The sequence below is a fragment of the Urocitellus parryii genome, chromosome 6 (genome assembly GCF_045843805.1).
Source record: "Urocitellus parryii isolate mUroPar1 chromosome 6, mUroPar1.hap1, whole genome shotgun sequence".
Lineage (NCBI taxonomy): Eukaryota > Metazoa > Chordata > Mammalia > Rodentia > Sciuridae > Urocitellus > Urocitellus parryii.
Genome location: NC_135536.1, coordinates 16,644,133 through 16,667,668, shown reverse-complemented (window position 1 = coordinate 16,667,668; position 23,536 = coordinate 16,644,133). Strand labels below are relative to the sequence as shown.

Sequence of the window (23,536 nt, the reverse complement as noted above, 5' to 3'; positions counted from 1 at the left end):
CTACTCGGTGGGCTTCTGTCAGCGGATAAGGTGATCTCCACAGTGTGATGGGTTTGTGGTTGTTGTTGTTGTTGTTTTTTTTTTCTTTTGTAATGAGAAAAAGCAATTGCACCTTTTAATATGTGTGCTCTGATCCACTTCCAACAAATTCCAGGTGCTCTCGGGTCCCACGGACATTCATTTGGAGCTCAGAAAGAGTAGGTATTACGCACGGAATGGTTTATCAAAATTCAAGCTCAGAGCACATGCCAAAACGTCAGCTCTAAACCTAGTTGCAGTTAGTTCCCAGCTCACCAGCGAACAGCCCCCGCCGCCACCGTGTGACAGATCACGGATGGTAAGTTGTGGAAACCTAAAAGACACAACTGTTCCTGTCGGAGGCTGGCCTAAGGAACAGCTGCCCTTGTCTAGGTGTTGTGCCAGGGCAGCGCTGCATGGCGGTACTGCATCCACCTTCCCACCTGAGGTGGAACCTGCCAAGTGCATCTGCTTGCTGTGTGCAGGAGCGCGCTCCCCCGGTGTGTCCTGCGGCTGCTATCTGAAATGAACCTCTTGTTCTTGGACTCATTTTGGCAGAGCAAGCTTTCAGTCGTTTATGGCACAGTGAAATATATTCTTCAATGCTATGTAATTTTGGACTAATAAGAAGTCTGTTTAAGGCACGTGTCTCAGTGTGAATATATATATATATATATATAATATTAAAAAAAAAAAAAAAAGACCACACAATGCTTAGTCCAAGTCCAACATCTTTGACGTTTAGTTTCTGTCTTCAAGTAACGAGTTGTTCTCAAGCTCCCTGTCTTTGGTGTCTGTGGGTACCATTCCGTTCTCCAGCTCAGCCTGAGGCTGGATGCACTCGGTCAGCATGGCTGTGCTGGAGTTGTCTGAGTTACACATCTTTTCTGTCTCCTCCTCCTTCTTCTCTTCATCCAGAGAGTAATTCCGGAAGGTCTTGTAGATTTTCTGCACATCCTCAGGCAAGGTCTTTTTGAGGTCTTTGTTTTTCCTCTTGGTGAGTTTGGACGTGGACCCGAACTTGTTGATGATGTTGTCCTCAGAGGCCCCTTGTCCGTGCTTATTGAGCTGCTCCGACCCCTTAAGGCGCAGGTTGTTGGGCCGGTTGTTGATGCTCTCCTGGGAGGAGGCCTTGAAGCGGCCACCGTCCAGGGCGGCGAAGACGGAGCGTTTTTCTGGAGACAGCATGTCCAGCGAGTGGGCCCGCTGGTCCAGGCCCAGGCGCCGGCGCTCCATGCTGCGGATGGTGGCTGCCCGCTGCAGCTTGTCGTGGATCTCCACACTGAGGCGCCGCCTGGTCTCCCGGAACTCGGCCGTCACATTGGCCTTCCACTCGGCTGCGTGGGCCTTGATCTCACCGACCTGGCCAAGAGACGGAAGAGCATCAACACACTGGGAAATTCCTCTCCTGGGGGGGGGGGGCAGCACCCGCAGCCCTCAGGTGTCCCCAGGGGGAGGTGGTCTGCATATGCCCAGGGAAAGGGACCAAATGCAACTTCTGCCCTAGTCCTTTTTGCCACCCAAATACCCACCACAAATTGGCTATGTAATTTTGCTATGTAGTGGCTCTAGGAGGCACATGGAGAGAATCCAAAGGACGCCTGAGACTGGGAGATGGTGGCTGAGTAAGAGGTGACAGCTTTTTGGAGGAGAGGCTGATATATGGGATTCTAGTCATGTCTCTAACTTTTAAAAAATTATATGGCCTCCTTCCTCCCACATAAGCAGAGGTGATCAGATCTAACTCAAATCTAATCTTCTCTCTTTACCCAAAATAAGGAAATGTGCCTAACTCAGTCCCGGACCTCCAAAAAAGGTGCTGAGCAAGACCTTTATCCTTCCCTGTCCTTCCAACATCTATTTCTGGGTAAGATGAGAAACTCATCCCAGTTTGCCTGGGACTGTCCTGGTTTTAAAACAGAAAGTTCCTATGTCCTAGGAACCTCCAAGGTCCTGGGGAAGATGTGATAGTGGGTTCTGTCCCTATATTTGGACAGTGCATAGGCTACCGGGCTTGCCCTGGCTGAAGAAGACCCTCCTGGGCAAATGGTGACCAAATTTCCTTGTTCAGGGTGCAGGAAAGGGGACCTGTTTTGCCAACGTCCTCAGAACCTATATTCTTAGAAAGTGAAGTTTTGCCAGAGGATCAGCACCCAAATTTCTTGGCCTTTCATCAACAGGGCAGACAGTACTTGTTGCGTCCTTCCCTATAGAGATAAGTGACTCAAATTTTTGCATTTAGGAAAGTCAATATTTATGTCATTCCCTCCTCTTTGGTTAGCTGATCAGTTAGCCGTCTGGGGAATCAGACTGCATTGACAGTGTTTATGCAGCCAGGAAAAGGAACACGTGGGTCCAGGAAGGAGGGGGAAACTTTCTCCCCCAGCAACTTTCTCCTGGGGCCCTTTATGTCGAAGGAGGACAACAGTTCCCCCTTAAAGGCACCGTCCCCTCTCTTGCTCTCTGTCTTTTCTTCTCTCTCCCTTCTTTCATTTAGCTCTTTCTTTCTCCTCCATTTGTCCTGCTTTCTTCTTTTCTTTTCCTCCGTTCCTAGAGAACGACATGATTTTTTTTAAAGCCACAAAATGCATCTTTCCTTTTCTCACTTAAGTGTGGGTTCTCACATAAATTTACAGGAGTAAAGACTGTGCCCGTGGCCATAGAGATAAATCTGTCTCTGTGGGTCCAACAACTGGGGCAGACACAAAAGACAAATGAAAGGGGACAACTGGTTCCACTTCCCCCTGGCAGGCCACTGTTGGACAACTTGGGTCTCCTAGAAAAGGGACCCAGAGACACCTGGGCTGCACTCCCACACCCACCTGAGCCCTGAAGGACAGGCCAGCTCTCCGAGGCTCCTTATGAGTCTGATTTGCTGAAAAGGGACAACTGCACATCTCCCTCTGCCTGAGTCTGCTTTAATTTACTTTTTTCCCCCCTTTTCATTTACCTTTTTTTTTAAAAAAATCAGTTGTTGTTTACAAGAATCCCTAGGGTTCATGGACTGGTAAGGAATCACTATATTTTCTCAGTTGCCAAAAGAAGGTTCTCGAAATAATGGCTCTTCGAGTCAATTTGAGGTAAAGATTCAAGACTGGAAAGCCTTATGAGACCTGCCTGGAGCCAAGGACCCTCTAGCCCCCAGAGAGAGGCAGTTGCTGATGGCAGCTAATCTGATGTCAGGAATACTTGTAGTTTGGAAGGGGTTAGGGGGCCTACCTCTTCTTTTGTCTTTTTGGATAGAACCCGCAGCCAGTCTCCGATCATACTGAGGACAGCTGCAAAGTAGGCAAGGCCGACCAGGATCCAGAACCACACTAGGGGCTTGTACCACTCCCGGTAATTGATGCCAGCGTTTCCCCCTGAAAACAACCAAGCGTTACTGTAGCCATCATCTAGCATTTGGTCTTTGCAGAACAAACGTATCCAGCCCATGCGGCAGAGATGCTCTGACACCATCATATGACACTCAGCAGTTGAGCTTGCTGTATAACCGACAGGACGGCTGGCTGTGGGTCCCTGCCCCAGGACAGCCTGACTTGGGTCTCAACTTTGATTCTTGATCACCCACCTTAATACCTGAAACAGACAAATGTCAGCGGCCAACTTGACCCTCCTCTTCTCCACCGGAGCATGGAGGAGGAATGACTTCAGCCTAAGGCACCCCAGCCCAGACGCAGTTGTCGTTCTTTTCTTTTACACTTCTCTAAATTTATTTTAATAAAAATCAAATAATCCTCAAATGATCCCAGGTGGTTTTGAACTCTTAGAACCATTTCCATCTGAAGTGCACATGAATCTACCAAGAGATGGGTGGAATTAGGCACCATGGCCTTGCAGAGGCTTTGATCTCTGAATTAGCCATTTAATGCTAAGAGATGGTGTTTACATGATGCTAATCCAAAGGGTCAATTAGGCTGAGCAATTAGAATCACCATAAACTCGAACTAAAAGGGACCTGTGAGGCCATCTAGCCCAATCCCTTTATTTTATAAATAAGGATTACAGTTAAAAATCCATCAAATCAAATTGGCCAGTTGCCTGATGGTATTGACTAGCTGTTTCATTGAAAGAACAAGTCATTTATTCCAAATAATTAGCCCATTTATTCCAGCCTTCCTGCAAGCACTGTTAGGGCGGCCCACTCTCCTAAGGAAGTGAGGAAGCTCAGTGGAATGACTGACAGCAGCCTGGTTCTCACTCTCGGCAGCACTGTTACCCAGCAAAGCAGGCAGGAGCTGTTTCCAAGGTGACAGGTACTAGCAGTATGTTAGGAATTACAGTATTAGGTGATGAGTGATTGCTAGGCTTTCCAATTGCTCCTTTGTGACCACATCTATCACCACCAAAGTCATACTGAGTACCTACAGGTGGTCAGACACTGGGCCCTGTGGTTCTTCTAAACACGCTCAGACCCACACCGCAACGCAGCCCGAAAGGGATTGACAGCCACTGCCGAAGCACATGGCAGGAGGAGGGAAGGAGTTGGGAAGCAAACCTCCAGAACAGCAAGCTTTCTTTTATTCTGCAGTGAAGTCTACCCATCAGGCACAGGAGGGCTGACTTTTCTAAGTGTGGAAATGACCCCCGGGATTACAGAAGGAGTCTGGGTTTTATAGTTTACAATGAGGTCATGAATTAATCCTTGGAGACTGCGGATGTGCCGTTTGGACAGTCAGGGACCTAGTTGTTCAGGTTAAAACTTGAACTCAGGAGGGCAGTTGTAAAAAGTTTGCAACTCCTTGTCCCTGGGAAGGACTCACGACTCAGTGTTCACTGTTTATTGTCTTCCTCTGGACCCACTAGTACCTAAAGCTTCACTATTTGCTTTTCTCCTTCCAGGACTCATCTGCAATGGGAAAGGGTGAAAGTCCAGGGCCCAGTGTTTCAGTATTCACTGGCTCCCTTTAGGAACCATTGTGGTTGGGAAGGGGTGAATGTTTGCTTTTGGTGGAGGTGCTGGGGCTGAACCTGGGAAGGGGTGAAAGGTGGCTTTTTCCCTCAGGCCCACTGTTACTGGGAAAGGATGTACTGGGAGAGGTGTAACGTTTGGCTAACTTCCTCTCCCTCCTGCCAAGCCACACTGTCCCTCCATTTTTCCCAGGGGGTGGGGGCTGTCTTGTAGGAATATTATTTTCCATAACCCTTTAACTGCCACCTCCTAAGGTGAGAAATTCACTGCCTCAGGGCTGTGTGTCCAGTCCCTGGTCAGCTCTCCTCACAGCTTTCTTTAGGATACAATCTGAGTTTCTATAACATTGAGTGATTTTTGAGCTTTCTTTTGTTTCTGTGCTAAAAAGCTATAGCTTTCTCCTTTGGGCTGAGAGTAAATATTTACCTTTCCAAGTCACTATTGCCCAACCCAGGGTGTCCCCAGAAAAATGCAGGAACCACCCTTCCCAGATCCTTTCATCAGCTCAGTGGGAACTTGAAGTTTGGCGTGTGCTCCCAGTATGTCCCTGGGCTGTCCCAGAGTGGGTCAGCTACAAAATAAACCAGCTCATTCCTGGGGTGGTGGAGGTTCTGATTACATGTGACCGTGTCAGATCACTGCAACTCTCAATGATTAGTCGTGAATATTGTTTTCATGATTGGGTTGGCTTCCCAGTCACTCTCAGAGTTAACAGCTGGCCCTCCGAATCTGTGCATTCTGTATCCATGGGTTCTACCAAAAGTGGATCAAAAATATTTGGGGAAAAAAAATTTGCATCTGACCTAAATACGCAGACCTTTTTCCTTTCATTATTCCCTAAACAATAGAGTATAACAATCATTGCATGGCTTTTACATTGTATTATGTATGGCAAGTCATTTAGAGATGATTTAAAGTCTATGGAAAGGTGTGCACAGACGGAATACAAATGCTATGCCGTTTTTAAGAAAGGGACTGAAGCATCTGCAGAGTCAGCATCTGCAGGGGTCCTGGAGCCAATTCCTGTGGATGCAGAGATGATTGTATTCATGAAAGGGTAGTGAGATGTGCGGTCTGCATATTGGTCTATGTAAGCCCTGGAAACTGGAACTTAGAAAGACCTGATTTAATGACATTCAGCACTGTGAATGATTAAGCACCTGTTCTGCAGAAACAAAGGAAATATGGCTCTGTAGTCACTGATAAGCAAGGACATTAAAACCGTGTGGATGCCCAGGACTGTGTAGGTTACACACCCACTGGGCAAGTGAAGATGTGGTGAAGTGCTGATGGGTACCATTGCTCAGTCCAAGTGGCTAGTAATTCATACCTGAAGAGCATCTGTATCAAAATCTCACCTTACTCAGGATCTGCTATTTGTGCCCCCAGGTTAACAGACTGAATTGAGCTAACTGCTTAGAGAGAAAGGTTCATCACAAGTATTTGATAATACATAGTCCTTGGGACACATTGCAAATTATGCTTGGGGATACTTAAAATACTTTTGAAATACTTCTAAATTCCATCTGTCCTTACACAAATGTACTTTAGATTGGAACCTCAGTTGAATTTTCCCATGTTCCAGCTATGGATGATGCTAAGAAATTATACTTAATACACCTACAATTGTTCCTGTTACTTTTCTCAGTTTCTCTGTGTAGTTTCTCTCCAAAGCTTAGGGCCTCTAGTCAGCAGTGCTTGAGCATTATGCACAAGGAAAGATTGCCAGGCTCCAGGCATTCTGTAATTTTTTTTTTTTTTGTACTGAGGATTGAACCCAGGGATGCTAAACCAGTGAGCCACATCCCCATTACCCCAGTTTGACCACTGACCCATATCCCCAGCCCTATTTAGTATTTTATTTAGAGATAGGGTCTTGTTGAGTTGCTTAACACTTTGCCAAATTGCTGAGGCTGGCTTTGAACTCGAGATCCTCCTGTCTCAGCCTCCCGAACTGCTAGGATTACAGGTGTGTGCAACCATGCCCAGCCCCCAGACCCTTTTTATTTTTTATTTTGAGACAGGGTCTTGCTAAATCATTTGCTGAAGCTGTTCTCAAACTTGCAATCCTCCTGCCGTGGCTTCCAGAGTCACTGGGATTACAGACGTGCACCACTGCCCCCAGCTCTGTAAATAACTTTTAATAGCTTTGACTTTGCTAATTCTTCACCTATAGCCCATAAAAAGGAAAGAGGGGAAAATACTACCATTTCTACAAAGTGGGCCTCAGTCTCCATCTGCACAGTTGGAGCTGTCAGTTATCTATGTTGTAGAATTAACATGGAGGCACCCATACTCTGTTGACCAGCCTCCAACATCTCTTATCAGATTCCCAGAGACTAGTTACCCATCCTCCTTACATTCACTACACCACATGGAGAATTCAAGGCACTGATGGGAACACACACCAGGCAAAGTACAGCCTGCCTGGGAGCTCAGCCTCCAAAATGTGAAGGCTGCTGCTGACCAGGAACTGATCAAAGAAACATGCGCGCGCGCGCGCACACACACACACACACACACACACACACACACACACACACACTCTGCCCAACCATTTCGAACTTATGATGGCATTGTTTGATTCTTGAAGTAGAAAATGATCAATTGTTGGCTGAGGTTGTGGCTCAGTGGTAGAGCGCTTGCCTAGCATGTGTGAGGCACTGGGTTCAATTCCCAGCACCACATATGAATAAATGAATGAAATAAAGAGGTCCACCAACAAATAAAAAAAATTTAAAAAGAAAAGAAAATGACCAATTGTCTGAACATCTAGAACCATGCCTACAGGGAAGGAGGAGGAGGTGGAATAGAAGCCTCCTGGTATTCCTGCCTTCCTACCACACCTTGGGAAAGCACTACGAAGCCAAATCTCGATTCATTTTTAAACTCCCCATCCCTGGGTGAAATTGATGGTGGTTTTCTTTCACTCCCTCAAACGTAGTTCATTGACTTCTATTTTTACAATGAAGATTAAGGAATAAATTGTGCTCCCTCTAGACAGTGCTCATCTCCCAACCCTAAATCTTGCACCTGAGCATACTCAGAACGACTTCTCCAGAGGCAGCGGTTCTCATGTCAGTATCAGGAAGCTCAGCCTGCAGGTCACCCAGGCCATCCTCCATGCTAACTTCTCTCAAGTTTCATACTTGCCTTGTGGAAATACAGCCTTCGTGAGTTGATTCAAGCTCCCTTAACACAACTGATAGAACCTAGATTTCTGAGAAATTCATTCTGCTCTTGCATAATTCATAAATGGGCACTAAGCATCCCAAGAAGAAGGAGGCTGACTTTCTTCTGCCGCCAAGTGTGGTGGTGCTCGCCTATAATCCCAGTGGCTCAGGAGGCTGAAGCAGGAGGATCATGAGTTCAAAGCCAGCCTCAGCAAAAGTGAGGTGCCAAACAACTCAGTGAGACCCTGTCTCTAAATAAAATACAAAATAGGGCTGGGCCTAGATGCCCTTCAATAGATGAATGGATAAAAAAATGTGGCATTTATACACTATGGAGTATTACTCTGCATTAAAAAATGACAAAATCATAGAATTTGGAGGGAAATGGATGGCATTAGAGCAGATTATGCTAAGTGAAGCTAGTCAATCTTTAAAAAACAAATACCAAATGACTCCTTTGATATAAGGGGTGTAAACAAGGACAGGGTAGGGACGAAGAGCTTGAGAAGAATATTTACAGTAAACAGGGATGAGAGGTGGGAGGGAAAGGGAGTGAGAAGGGAAATCGCATGGAAATGGAAGGCGATCCTCAGGGTTATACAAAATGACATATAAGAGGTAAGGAGGGGTAAGACAAGATAATACAAATGGAAGAAATGATTTACAGTAGAAGGGGTAGAGAGAGAAAAGGGGAGGGGAGGGGAGGGGAGGGGAGGGGGGATAGTAGACAATAGGACAGACAGCAGAATACATCAGACACTAGAAAGGCAATATGTCAATCAATGGAAGGGTAACTGATGTGATACAGCAATCTGTATACGGGGTAAAATTGGGAGTTCATAACCCACTTGAATCAAACCGTGTAATATGATGTATTAAGAACTATGTAATGTTATGAATGACCAATAAAAAAAAATAGGGCTGGGGATGTGACTCAGTGGTTGAGTGCCCCTGATTTCAATCCCTGGTACCCACCTCCCACCGCCCCACCCCAAAAAAAACCTCTGTTCTTTATATCACATAGGACAAAGTGGTTTGAAATGAACCTGTGCCCGGCAGCGGTGACATGGAATCATTTTCACTGGCTTCTCCGCAAATATCCGCTATTGTGATTTTAAAAAACAAGAGGTTTTTTTTCCCACCAGGACCCCAGTGACTCGGATGCCCAGGGTGCTTACCTGCCACAAAATCACCAAATCCCACCGTGGTCAGAGTGACCACCACAAAATAAATGGATTCCAAGGCCGTCCATCCCTCGATATATTTAAAAATGACAGCAGGGATCGTCACAAACACAACACAGCCAGCCAAGATGAACAGGATGGTTGAGATGACCCGGATCTTGGTCTGACTCACTTGCTTTTTCTAGGAAGAGCAAAGGAGAAATACCGATAGACAAGTCAGTGGCTTCACCCTGGATTCAGAAGACAGATGCACAGGTCAGTGGCTTTTAGGCTTTCTTCAATCATAGGCTGCTCTGAGGGAAGCTGGTGAAAGCTGTGGTCTCTCTCCTAGAAAAACACACACGCATACAAGTTTTCAGGTGATCCAGGAGGATCTGAGGCTCCTCAAAATTGACGCCTTTTTTGCACACCAGGTCACGCTTAGTTCACACTTTGAATTCTCCTTTCGTGATCCTACAGTTGCAGCCCCGATACTGATTCTCACTTCCCCACTAGTGCAAACACAGTTCTTTCTCAAGAAAGGCTTGCTGCCATGCCTGACGCACGGGGCATCACTGACCCCTCCCTCAGGGAGAAAGGGGGAGGGGCGTGGAGCCCTTTCCACACTGGCAGTGATGGATTACATCTAGTTTCCCTGACTCGTTTTTCAAAGAATATGCTGGGGGAAAGAAAGACCTGATTGGCTTATGAGAGGTAATGGGATGGTCGCCAACATTCTTCACAAAAAAAAAAAAAAAATGGAATCAGGCCCAAGTGTTTGCATGAAAGGGAAAACATAGCCACATCCATCCTCATTTGTGACAACTGCAGCCAAGCACTGGTGTTTTTGCAACCTCTTTCCCCACACGGAGGCTGTACATTATCACACACTTTTGTTTTAAATATAATTGTTTGAGCTGGTGCTTCGTCCTTCGAGTATGTGGGCCCAGAAGAAACAGGACAGGGCTCAGAATGACAGGGTCACTGTCTAAAGGGGCAGAAGGAGCTTCAGCTCATGGCACCTTTTGAAAGAGTCAGCAGTTTGGTGGCAAACATACTTTTAAAAATGGGAATTAGACTGATATGGGGGCAAAGGACTCATGCCAGGGGGTGAGAGGTAGACAGACAGCGTCACTGGGAAGCGCCTCCACGCGCCCAGAACACGGTGCGGCGTTTTGGTGGAATGACCCTCCCCGGGTCTTTTCTAAACTCTCAGAATTGGCGCTGAAGGTTGTCATCAGGGGTCCTTGGAACCACATGCTGTCATAAATAAATGAAATATATGTTTAACAGGTGCATAAAGAAAATGTGATGTATATATACACAATGGAGCTTTATTCAGTCATAAAAAGGAGTGAGATTATGTCATTTGCTGGAAAATGGATGGAACTTGAGAGCATCATGTTCAGCAAAACAAGCCAGACTCAAGAGAGGACTGTATGTCTGCTCTCACAGGTGGACGCTAGAGAGAAAAGAAGAAGAAAAAAAGATGAAGGGGACTGGCAAAGGAGAGGAAGAAGGAGCGGGAGGGAAAGGGAAGATACTGGGGAATGGAATTGACCAAGTTCATGTTACATGCGTATCTGAATATATCACAATGAATCCCACCATTACGTACAATTATAATGTACCAAGAAGAAATTAATTTTAAAAAGAAATGTATGTTCGATACCAGAGTGCATGGTCTGTCTATATTGCCTAAACTGATTTTAGGAAAAGCAACTGCACTTGGAGCTACCGACACAGGAAATCTTTATCAGACAGTCTGCCTATTCACGGCCTTCTGGTGAGTCAGAAGGCCAAGAACCACAGAGCAGAGAAGAGGCTTGCACATTCAGGTACTTTACTGATACAAAACGAGTGCCCACAGGGATAAGGGGACTTGCATGAAAATGCTGCTGCTACAGAGAGACAGAGCTAAGATTAGAATTCTGGTGGAGCTAACCCTCAGTCTGGTGCACAAAGATGGAAACAGTTTTCCAAGTTATTCAGCAACTCGGCAAACCAAGCCAAGCTGGGCTCCCTCGCACGGGACACCAGACTCACCCTGAACCCCTTCTGGGAAGGAAGACTGAGAGAAGAACTAGCCACTGGGTGATCCGTCCAGGAGAGTCAAAGAAATATACAAAGGAGTCATGCGCTTGGACTCGTGGCAGGGTGCTCAGTCTGCCAAATGGGATCTGTACTCTTCCACTGCCCCCTCTCCTTATCTCCTCAAAAAAGCCATTTAGAAAAAAAAAAATCACAATATTGATGTTGTTGAGACTGCATATGAAAATATCAATTTTTTTTCCACACATGAAAGAATCGTGACAAGATGAATTACCTGAGCACCACGTGGAATGTTCTGCCCTCTCATGAATTTCCATATCAGATGCGAGGGCAGGGCTTTGTGAGGGCAGCTGAGCCCCTCTGGGGACCCAGGAACTTATTAGGCTAGTTTTGTTTGTAGACATGCAGGCAAAGTTCAAAGCCCACAAGGAGGCTGCACCGTAGATCATTAAGCTCATCTAATTGCTGGCAACGGGAAACCAACGTCTCCCCTTCCACAAATCGCCCTCCTCACACGCGTAATGAAATTAAAGTGAATTAAATGTTTGTGAGACGCTTGTTAAGTCATAAATTAGGATGTGAGTGCAACTGCAAACTAAATGAGGTTGAGACTGGCAAAGAAGGGCGTGAAGCACACAGGAAGCTGACCATCTTCCCAGGCTTCCTGAGGTAGGCCAGGGAACGACAGTGACTGGCCGGAGGGGGTTTGACTGGAGGAAGACAAAGTGTCACCAAGGCTAGATGCTGGTGTCTTGACTGCAGTGTCTACTGGAGAATTGATCAGCAAGGTGAACGCTTCTCTGCTCACCACCCGAGCCAACCAGCGTGTCCCTGGGCTGCTTCTCCCAGGTACCCAAGGGCGATGCTCAGAAAATGCTTGGGGCATTTTAACTATCTGGGGTGTTTTAAATGTCTTCATGTTTGAGTCCGCTTTTTCACTGCTGGGACCCAAAGATACCCAACAAGAACAACTTAGAAGAGGAAAAGTTTATTTTGGCTCACAGTTCCAGAGGGTCAGTCCGTGGTCTCCTGACTCTTGATCTGGGCCAGAGCCAGGTGAGGCAGGGCAGAACTTCAGGGCAGAAGGAAGTGGCAGAGGAAAACAGCTCAGAACATGACAAGACAGGAGCTCACCTCACCAGGGACAAAATGTAAACCCCAAAGGCACATCCCCAGTGACCTACTTCCTCCAGTCACCCCTACCTGCCTACAGCTACCACCATAGAGTAAATCCATGCTAGTGGATGAATCCGCCGATTAGGTGACAGCTCTCATAACGTGATCATTTCACCCCTGGACATTCTTGCATGGTCTCACACGTGGGCTTTTGGGGAACACCTCATATCTAAACCATAACAAGAAATAAATATCTCACAAACCCTGTGTAGATGCATGAAAATATGTGTTTCCCCGTACTTCGTTATAAAAAGGTAATGTGTGGGCGTAGGCTTTATCTGTTATTCTGGACACTCTTGCTTTTTGCTGCCCACCTAGACATTAACAACAACAAAACTGTTGCTTCCATCAAACGTTTTAAACTGTAGCTTTCACCACAGAACCACAAACCATCTCACGTGTCACGTGTCGTGTTCAGGCCACTGATTCCCATTCGCTCCTACTGTGGAATGGTGTTTGAGAACATGGAGTCTAGGAGCAGACTGCCTGAGACAGTCCTGTCCCTGCTGCTAGAGAGCTGGGTGACTTCAAGCAAGGTGCTCAGCCTCTCTGGGCATTAGTTTCTTCCCCAATAAAATGGAGATAAAAGAACCCAACCTATCCGGGAAGTTTGGAAGATTATGTGTAAAACAAAATATGTGTAAGAAAGCTTAGCACTGGGTCTGGTAAGTGGTTGTAACAGGCATTTTTATTGTAAAAGCTGAACTCTTGCCTTAGATGTCGGCAGTTCCAGATTAAGTGTTTCTCTTTGCTGCTAAGGAATGTTCCCTCATATCTGAAGAGAATCTCTGTGTAGCTTCAGGAGGTCCATGTTGGTTGTGCCTTCCTGGATCATTATCTTCTATAAGTACCTCCTTTTGGGCAGTCCTCATTCTTCCCTGGTCTGTCAGTACCAACTCCACATTTGGCTCTCGGACACTCTCAGCTCACCATTCTGGAAGATTTTGTATTTGTCTTTCAATTTATTTCCCCCTCACTTTTTAGCATCCTTCTAAAACAGCTCAGAATTGAAGTCAATGCCTGGGACATCAGGAACCAGCTGCAGAGGACCCCTGAGAGACACGGGTCATGCGTGTCCTCTCTGCCTCCCCCAGCCCCGAGGCCCAAGCCACTTACTAACAGAGCAGGGCTCCCGCCGCACAGTTGCTAAGCAAAATCATGCTGCTTGTTTAACAGTAAGAGAGCATCCCACAGAAGTCTCAGGAGCCCAGATCTAAGAGAGCTAAGGTGTCCTCGGGGGACCATCTTTGCTGTCTGGGTTTGGTATGATATTCAGGAAGATGCGACAGGCTCCTTGTCTCCTGCTGCTCCAATCTTTGTCCTCACACTTTGTTGATTTGATTAGAGCAGATGAGGGGTTCTTTCCTGCTCCTTGCACAAATAATACCGAGCAAAACCATCTCCCATGCCTGACCTACGCTGGCTGTAGGCATTTCTGAAGAACTCAAAATCCATCTCCTGGAGAGTTTATTTAGTTGGCAAAAAATTATATATGCAATTATCCCAAGGAGCAAATAACCAGCACTCAGAGGTCCCCTTGGAGAGAGGGATGTAAACATGGACAACTCAAGCTGTGTTTATTCAGACCTCAGAGGGCTGAGCCACACGGCCAATTATCACCGAGCACAATTCCCTGCCTGTTTGTGTTGACTTACCCGTTTTATTTTAAAGGACACAAATATATCTGTTCCTTTGTGGGCTCTTTTTTTTTTCCATCTGATTTTTACTCTTCTCTAGTACTCTCCTCTCTTCGCATCTTTGTGGGATTTCTTAGAATTCTAACATTAACGCTCCAGATGGTTTTGTCTGGTTGAACACTTTGGGGGCGGTGGCTGGGGGAGGGTGTGATTTTCAGTCAGGACACTGGAGAGTTCATATTCAAAAGACACAGCAATAAAAATCCTAGGACAGGAGCTAGAGAGGCAGAGCCCTAGTTTATAGTTTGGTCTGGTCGAAATGCAAACTTGTCACCATGGTAATACAACTGAACCAAGGATAACTTCTCAAAATGGAAAGATAATAGGGACAGGGGACTGTCTCACAAAAGAATTGAGTTTGTTTTCTTACATTATTATGGTTTTTTTTCCAAAAGGTCCCTTTACAGCTAATAGTTTCAGCATCACAACCAGCAATTCTATAAACTTGAAGAGAGCTTTTAAATGTCTGCTATTCATCTCTGTGGTGGATAAACACACATCAGTGAGAACAGTGTAGTAAAATCTCCATGGAGACCGCTGGATATGTCCTACTCCAAAGCTGAGTACACAAATGCATAATATCTACATTTTTTTTAAAAAAAAAGTAGTTATATCCAGCCTCTGAGTTACACTGCAACATGCAGCAGATTGGCCAATTCATCACTGGTCTGACAATGTAGGTGCATCTGGGATGAAGTTTAAGTCCACTGAAATTAAAAACTCTTGAGCTGTTCCACTCTGGCAAGACTTTAATGAAAATCTATGAAAGTTGGTGACTGTTAACATTTGAAAATAATATGTTACTGGAACACACGATTTTGCATTCAAAACTCAACTGGTTAATTCATCCAGCACATCATTCCTAAGAACTTCATATGCCAAAGCCTGCTCCAGTTGCAAAGGATGTGGCAACGGAGAGAGAAAGAGAGAGGAAAGTTAGCATCTTTCTTCATGAACACCAATTCCAGAACCCGGGGAAGGCTAGCAACACCTGAGTCTTCAGCTGAAAATCCTGTGGCAGGTGCCCATCATGACATGCTGCCCTGGTAAATGCTGAAGGCAAAATTTAGTATCTAATAACATTCCAATGTTTGTTTGTTTGTTTTTCTCCATCACCTGGGAGAGACGAAAGAAAAGAATGATATTCTTGTATCTCTGGTGTGTGCCAACTGTAGTGGACGACCTGTGGAGCATTGTTAACCAAGCATCTAAAGCCACGTCCCAGAGGCTGGAATGGCCCATGAGCCAATCATGTTACATGTAGGAAGCATGCAGACCAGGCCTCCGTGGAAGAACAGGCCTTCTCTTTAGTTGGTGCATGAAAGGGAGGTCCATGGAAAGGAAAGAAGGTCACCTGCTATTGATCCATGTGGGCCAAGTCCTGACCGATGCCCTGCCCAGCTGCTCGCCTATCCAGACTCTTAAGCGTAGTCCACCCCGATTTCAGCAGCAAGAGGAACAATGTCCCTCCCCCGCTTTGAACACACAGCATGCAATAACACTACAGTAATAAAACCCCAGCTGTAGACAGCTGAAAGGAGGACTCACTCTTCTCTTCCATTGGCTAACAAGGCTCAAGGCCACAGCTCACTGGCTAAGCAGGGCACCACAGAGAGGGCACAAGATCCCCCACAGGATAAATGCTCAGCCCCCCCCCCCACACCTCACTGTTTCCTTCCTTGTCCAGGAAGCTCCACCCAGGGCAACACCCAGGCCACTCAGCTCTTATTTTGACCCAGGAACTGTGTACTCACCCTCTTCCTCTCCCCTTCATTTTGGGGCTGAAATTTCCCCCCCAAAGTGCCCCTTGTGATCCCCTAATTCTAGGGTTGAATTAGGAAACCCATCTGGCCACAGATATGTCATATTCTCCAGTATTGAGAGTAGAACAATATTATGCTTCCATCTGTCATCTCCTTTATCTTATTTCTAAGCAACTCAGACCTGGGGTGGGAAAGGGGGGACGCTACCTATGGAACCCTTTCAAAGTCCCAGATCATCTCAACTCTCTCTCTCTCTCTCTCTCTCTCTCTCTCTCTCACACACACACACACACACACACACACACACACATCAGTACTCCTGGTACGAAGATTTTTTTTTTTTTTTTAGCATAAAGTCTTCCATCAGCTTCTAACTCTGCAACATCTGACAGACTGACCAAGTCAGGACTCTGCTGATTTCACCATGCAAAGTTCTTGAGAGTTTGGATTATTCACTGTGAAGGAGGGAACAGTTGAGACCATCTGCTGCTCAGTAAGTTCCCCTAAAGGGAAGGCAACCTGCCTTCTGTAGACGGTGGATGTTCACCAGGAAGAAACACGTAATTAAAAGCAAAAATGTAAGAACAAGATTGAGTGAGTCTGCTGCTGAGGGTGCTCTCCTACAAGGAGGTATGGCATTTGGGAAAGCCCTTAAGGAAGCCTGAGCCCTGGGTGCAACAGTCTGGGAAGGACCAGACCCTTGCACAGGGATCTAGAATTTTCCTTAAGATATAAGAAGGCCTCTCGCCTAAGCTCGTGCTGATTGTTTCAGAGAAAGAAAGAAAATGGAGAGAAGAGAGAAAGAGCTATGCATGAGCTTTCTACTTCTACTGGGAACAGGTTAGGTAAGAAGAGAGTACCGCTTTGTAGATGGAGAGAGAGTGTAAACTGAGAATCCCTGCTTTGAGGGAAATCAACAGAAACATCCAGAGCTGAGACAATTTTTAAGCAGGATATTTTTCCAGCGATGAAGGCAGTTGAGCTCTGTGACTTTCCTTCAGTCAGTTCATGTTCATCATGCGCCATCCTCTGCCGGGTATTGTGCTGACTTCAGAATGGGCCCCAAGCTCATGGAGCTGGAGGAGGCAAGATGAGCGTTAAATGTCACAGAGGCAAATGCATAATATGTGATTTCCCATGAAATGACCTCACAAAGTGAGAGAAGAGGCCAAAAGGCACTGTTGAGCTGTTTTCCCATCACAGTGCCCGTATTCATCATCCATACCTCAAGATGCCACCACTGTGGGAAAGGGAGTAGCTACAAATGATCCAAGGTTCAAGATTAGTGTTGAAGAGAAACAGCCTTGCGAGGAGACCGAAAAGTTCCAGTGAACTCGCATTTTGTTTACACTGGCTGTTTTCTGCTCCTGAAATCTGCATTTACAGCCTCATGGCAGAATCATCCAAGATGGACACTTTGTCAACCGGAGAGATCTGTCCTCTTCGAATCTCATCCAAGTTGCTTGCAAATGCCTCAGGGAGGTTCTAGGTTCCAAGTTTGCATGGATTGTGGACAAATAAACAAACACATGATTTATCTGTTTATTAATCTTTCGTTCATCTGCAATTATTAAAGAGTATCATTGTTCTTATTTTAGAAGGGATTTGATCAGAGTGGCTAGGCAGAAACCTCCCTGAATCATTGAACACACATAACAGAAGTCCCGGTTTTTAGTTACTGAGTATATATATTTTTTTCTTTTAAAAGAATTATGTTACATACAAACCCTGTAAAAGAGTTTAATATGATTAAAGTATATTTTTACCTTCCGTGCACTTGAAAGCAAATGTGGGCATTGCAAAACTCTGGCTCCAGGATACAGACGCCATGAGATAAAGCAGTCAACAGTGGTCTACCCTTAGGTATTATCATTGCAGATATTTTCTTCAGAAAAGTATTCCCAGTTTTAGATCACTCTGTTCCGACAAAGTGTCTAACAGAGAGGTACAGGCTCTGTTCCATAGGTCACCAAGCCATACGACTACTGGGTTGTGATGGAACTGAGCTCACGAGATCACGGGGCATGACCCTTAGAGAGGATGCTGGTCATTCTTTCCATCTACCCATCATTTAAACCCCCTTCTGCAGACTGGTGAAAGACAGAGACCTCCTCCCAGCCCAAAAGCTGAAAAATAACCAGCTACTCACTTTCCCAGTCTCTCTTGCTGTGAGGACACGAGCCATGCCTTAGGCACCCCCAAAGAAAGACAAAAGTCCAACTTAGAGCCACACGGTGACACAGATGTGACAGGCTTATGTCTCAAAGTGTTCACCTGATGGTTTCTCCATCTCCCTCCCCCTCTTTTTCACTCCTGGTCCTGCGAGGACTTCTCCTCAGTGAGGGGTGATATTCACTGGGGGAGGCTTGCAGAACCACATTTTACCCCCAGGGACGAGGTGAGACTGGGCTAGGGGTGGACAGAGAGAAGGCAGAATGGCCACTCAGCCTGGACAGGAAGGACGGCAGAGAGACACAGTCTTCCGAGGCACCCGCAGAGCCTCCAATCTCGAACACGAAAGAGAAAGTGGAGGAGACTAGGTGCAGAGCTTGTGTAGTGTGGGCGCCATGCAAGCCCCTTTCTCCAGGGCCCCGGATCCTCCTAAATCGCCTGAATAGAAGACGAGAGACTTGGACTCCTGCGTGGGGTGGAGACATGGAAGGGGATCTTTGCCCATGATGGAGGTGGAGTTGAGCAGCACCAGGTAGGAGCTTCTGTGTGAGAAGGGCTGATGGCAACAGTAGACAATCCACCAGGGACACAGAAAGAAGCGGGGACCAAGTGGCATCCCTTCTGGGGCTGGTGGCAACAATGGTTGTATTCCATCCCATTTTGCAGGTGGGTCACCCCGATTTCATGGTACTGTTTGGGCCACCGTTCTTGAATGGGTACCTTCCAAATTTGACTGCCCCGTCATTCCAGGGAGATGACAGTTGTCTAATATCCTCTTTAAAATGTCTCCTTTCTGCTTAAATCATGCTGCCTGAGTATAACAGCCACTCAGATGGTTTCAGTCACTTGGAGGCAGGTCAGGGACACAGCCCAACTGAACACCTCGGTGACAGGCCTGGGATCCTGGTCTCCAAGAACAGCCAGAACTATAACAGGATGTGACCATCACTGTCGGTAATATCCCTCTGCCATTCCTAAATCTGAAGAAGTCTTGTGAAGAGGCACAGCTGGACTCATCACAGTGTGGAAGGGGTTGTACCTGCCTCCGGGATCTCATGTTATGGGGGAACAGGGTCCACAGGCCGGCAGGCAGTAACATCCCCCGTTAGCAGCACTGCCAAGAAGAGTCTGTGGTCAGAGCCAAGACCTGCGATCCACAAGCTGATGGAGTAACCTAGAGGAGGCGCAGGCTGCAGCCAGAACTGGCACTGGTGCACACGGTGAGGAGTCCTGCCATTCCCAGAGGGCAGGGAAACGGAAATGTGGAAAGGGAAGAGGGAGGGGGGCTGCTAGCAGGCAGGTAGATGCTGGGGAAATCCAGAGGCCCAATGCTCAGCACGTTCATAGTGGATCTCTTTGGAAAAAGGATAGTCATGTGATTTGATTTTCTCCTCTGTACTCCTCCCTGCAATCCCCATGCATTCTCTTTGTAATCTTTTTAATAAAAGAAAAGTAAAAGAGGAGACATGGAGAGAGCATAAGGCTAGAGAGGAGGAGGAGAAGAGGGAAAGAGAAACCAATCGCTGTGTCCATGAGCATCCCAGCGGCTCCCCCACGAACCAACAGCACCGTGCCCTTGACTATCACACAGTTTTGTGCTCCTTCTGGGAAAAAGGGTGAGAGCCGCACCCCTGAGGAGAACCTACAAAAGAAAGGGGTTAGATACTCCCTGTGGTGCCATAATAGAGATGGGCCCTGCCCGAGCCTTCAGAATCCCAGAAACATTTGCCAAAGGTGGCAGTAGAAGCCATGAGCACCTGGTCTTGTTCCATCTGAGTAATTGCATCCTGCCCACCCCTCTGTGCCACCTCCTCTTCCTAGGGAAAGCGGCAACCCCTTCCTGAGCAGAACTGTTGGGGAGCCCTGCTCTTGGCAAGCACTTGCTATCCCTCTCTCTCGTGTATAATCGCAGTTATTTTGCAGTCTGCTCTCCGGAGGGACGGGGTTGTTCACTGGAGCCCAAATACAGCACCATGACATGTTTCTATGCCCTTCATTTTTTAAAGATTTTTTTTTTTGGAGCAGTTTTAGGTTTGCAGAAAAATTGAGAGGAAAATACAGAGCTACCCCATTTACTCCCTGTACCTACACATGCATTGCCTCCTCGTTTTTTTATCAATATCCCCATCAGAGTGGTACATTTTCTGCAACTGATGAATCTACACTGACATATCCTGCCACCCAGAGGCCATAGTTTTCATTAGGGTTCTCTTTTTGTGTTGTACATTCTATGGATTTCTTAGATTTCTGCTACTGTGACAAAATACCTGAGAAAACCCACTTAAAGGAGGAAAGATTTATTTGGGCTCATGGTGTCAAAGGCTTCATTCCACAGTCATCTGGCTCCATTGTTGCTAGGCCTGTGATGAGGCAGAACCTCATGGCAACTGTGCGTGGCAGAACAAAGCTGTCCACCTCATGGCAAATTCCCTGCCCCCAAATTAATCCATCAATGGATTAATCCATTGACCATTGACAAGGTAAGAACCATCCTGACCCAATCATCTGTCAAAGTCCCCACTTCTGAACACTGCTGCCCTGGGGACCAAGCCTTCAGCACGTGTGTTTTTGGGGGACATTTCAGATCCATTTCAGATCCAGGTGTGTGTGGATAATGACATGTGTCCATCTCTACAGTATCACACACAGAGTATGTCTGCGGCCCCCCAAATCTGCTGAGCTACACCTGCCTATCCCTCCCTCCCCACTAACCCCTGCTAACCATTGATTTTTTTTTTTTTTTACCATCTTCACAATTTTGCCTTTCTCAGAATGTCAGATGATGGAAATTGCACAGTCGGCAGCTTTTCAGATGGCCTTCTGTCACTCAGAAACAGGCACTGACGTTTCCTCCGTGCCTTTTCCTGCATCAAGCTCCGGGTTATTAGCTTTGTGCCTCCTTAAAGGCAGTTTCCTTTGTTAGAACGTTGTGGGTCTTCCCTTGTTAATGCTTGTCAGACTCCTTCTCATTCCTTAAAACATAGTTCTGACATTTCTTCCCCCCACCCCCACCCCCACCCCTTCTGGTTGAAGTTAGGGTTTCTTCTCTGCCCTCTGTGTTCATGCGTGCTCCCTGTCAGCACAGCTACTCAGTCTGTGTTGCTGTCTGTCTACGAGTCTGTGTGTCTCCCTGTCACGCTGTGCACTCCTTCATCCTCGTGCCCTGGGTGGTCAGCACGGTGCATTTTTTTTATATACTTGGCCTCAAGAAAACGAGGGCATGATTATTTAAGATAAACTATTCTGTGGAGAAAGTTAAACTATGCATCCATCAAGAGATAAACTGTCAGAATTTTATAGTATCAAATGCTAGTGCAAGAATATATGATAGACACAGGCAGATGGGTGCGTACATACACACACATATGCTCAAACACACACACACACAGCCACACATAATAAATATTTGATAAACTGCATGGAATATTAATAGCACAGGAACTTCTTCCAGGAAAGAAGTATATATATATATATATATATATATATATATATATATATATATATATATATATATTCTTGAAAGTTGTGCAGGGGCTTCATGGAAGTTTTTTCTAACACTATTCAGAACACCCTACGAGGAGGTAGTTTGCAAATCCTTCAGGGTGGTTTTGGTCAACTGAAGGGGCACTGCTGAACCGAAGTGGGTGGGGGCAAGGATATTCAGACACCCTGCAGCTAAGAATCAGTGCCATGAGTCAGAATGATTCCACATTTAGTATAAGTTTTGAATATTCCATGGAGAAAAAAAAATCTAAGCCAAGAGCCTCACTCACTCCCTTGTCCATATAAATACACATAAAAAAATTTTTGTATTGCTTCAATATAGCTGAATTTTACAAGAAAATGACTAATGTAAAATATGAGGAGTCTGAATCTTGGTTAGTTGGACCTCGCTGAGAGTTTTTCTCTATTTTGGAAAACCACATCATGGGAGGAAAGTCCCTGTGGCATCTCAGTCACCAGGACAACACTCCTGAGACAGTCTGCTTTTGGTGCGAACACAGTTGGAACTCCATGTAGATTTGAAGGCTTGCTACTTCAACAGCCCTCCCAGGACTTCACAACCGAGCACCTATTACTGAAACCTGTTTTGATTATAAATCGCTTTCTTTGTATTTCTCCTTCCTATTACAGCTAGAAAAATGGTTTCCAATTTTTCAAAATTATGTGTCTGGGTAAACAGCCTTGTCTTGTTCATTTCAATGTAGTTTAAAAAAAACTAATAAATATTTGCTAGTAAAGGGGATATTGGATGTTACAGTTTTCAGAACCACTGGGCGAAAGCAGATTGTAGATTGTACTTAAGAAGGTCGTCTTGAGAAGTCTACATGGTCACACTTCAAGGTGTCATCCCATGAACTAAAAGTCCTTATGCCGATAATAAGCATGATCAGGGGGCAGCTCCCCTCCTGAACCACCTTTTCATCAAAATTACTGCACTTCAAAGGTTAATGTCTTTTTCCTCTCCGCTGACATTTAGTTCCAAATAATACTACTGTTGGTTTCAAGGTCATTTCCTATATCAAGATGTACGGGGACACGTCTGGTGATGTTCAATTCATTTATTCGCTTGGTTATGGATTAAGAGTTCCTGGCTGCCAGGCCCTGTGCTAGCACCTGGTGATACAGTGGTGGCCGTGCAGGTGAGACCCGGCAGCACACAGCTCTCAGACCGATGGGTGGCAGTTGTCAAGCAAAGAACTCCAATATTCTAGGTGTATGCAAATAGCACTGGAGGTGTGTGTGGGGGTTGCCACCCTAGGAAACCGACATTTGAGGTGACAGCAAGAGGGTAGGGACACTGAAGCATCATAAATATCACACACAAAAATCTGGAGAAAAGAGTGCAAACAGAGTTTCTGTGAACCTCCCAGAGGAAAGCAGAGATTTCTTCCCAGACATAATCGCGGAGGCTCTTGACCCCAAAAAAGAATATACACTATGAAAAAAAATTTTTTTTTATCATTACAAGCTTTTCACAACATTTTTTAGGTGGGTTCTTTCTTCTTTTGTTTCTCTAACAGGACAGAATCTGAATTCAAGACATTTCCCCAAGTATCACAAAAAAGACGTGCGATCATTTTTTTCAAAGCAAAAGGAGGCGGGAAGCAACGCATGCCCATCTCCCAGGCAGGGGACAATCCCATCAGCTCTAAAACTTCCGACAGTGGATCATGGGAGCAGGTGTCACACATTTATGTGACCATCTGGACAGGTCCTCTTCCTCCCTGGGGAGATGGTTGACAAGCCTCCACAAGGTGGGTAGGAGAAATATACCTAATACAAATGCAGAACCAAGGCTAAAGGAAACTGAGATTTTTTTTTTTTTTTCCTAAGAGCAGTGGGGACAAGAAACAAACAGCGAAGTCAGGGAAGGGATGAAAGCCAGAAGCAGCCAGTAACAACACTG

The 23,536-nt window shown here is 45.9% G+C and overlaps 1 protein-coding gene across 1 annotated transcript in view; it reads right to left on the bottom strand.

The window, feature by feature from the left end:
- Positions 1 to 759: 759 nt before the first annotated feature.
- Positions 760 to 23,536, bottom strand: part of Kcnk10 (potassium two pore domain channel subfamily K member 10) — a 78,968-nt gene continuing 56,191 nt past the window's right edge. The window contains exons 6-8 of the mRNA XM_077800109.1: positions 9,282 to 9,468; positions 3,238 to 3,380; positions 760 to 1,380 (exon numbers count right to left, since the gene is read on the bottom strand). Of these exons, the coding sequence (XP_077656235.1) occupies positions 760 to 1,380; positions 3,238 to 3,380; positions 9,282 to 9,468 (951 nt within the window). The remainder of the gene's footprint in view (positions 1,381 to 3,237; positions 3,381 to 9,281; positions 9,469 to 23,536) is intronic.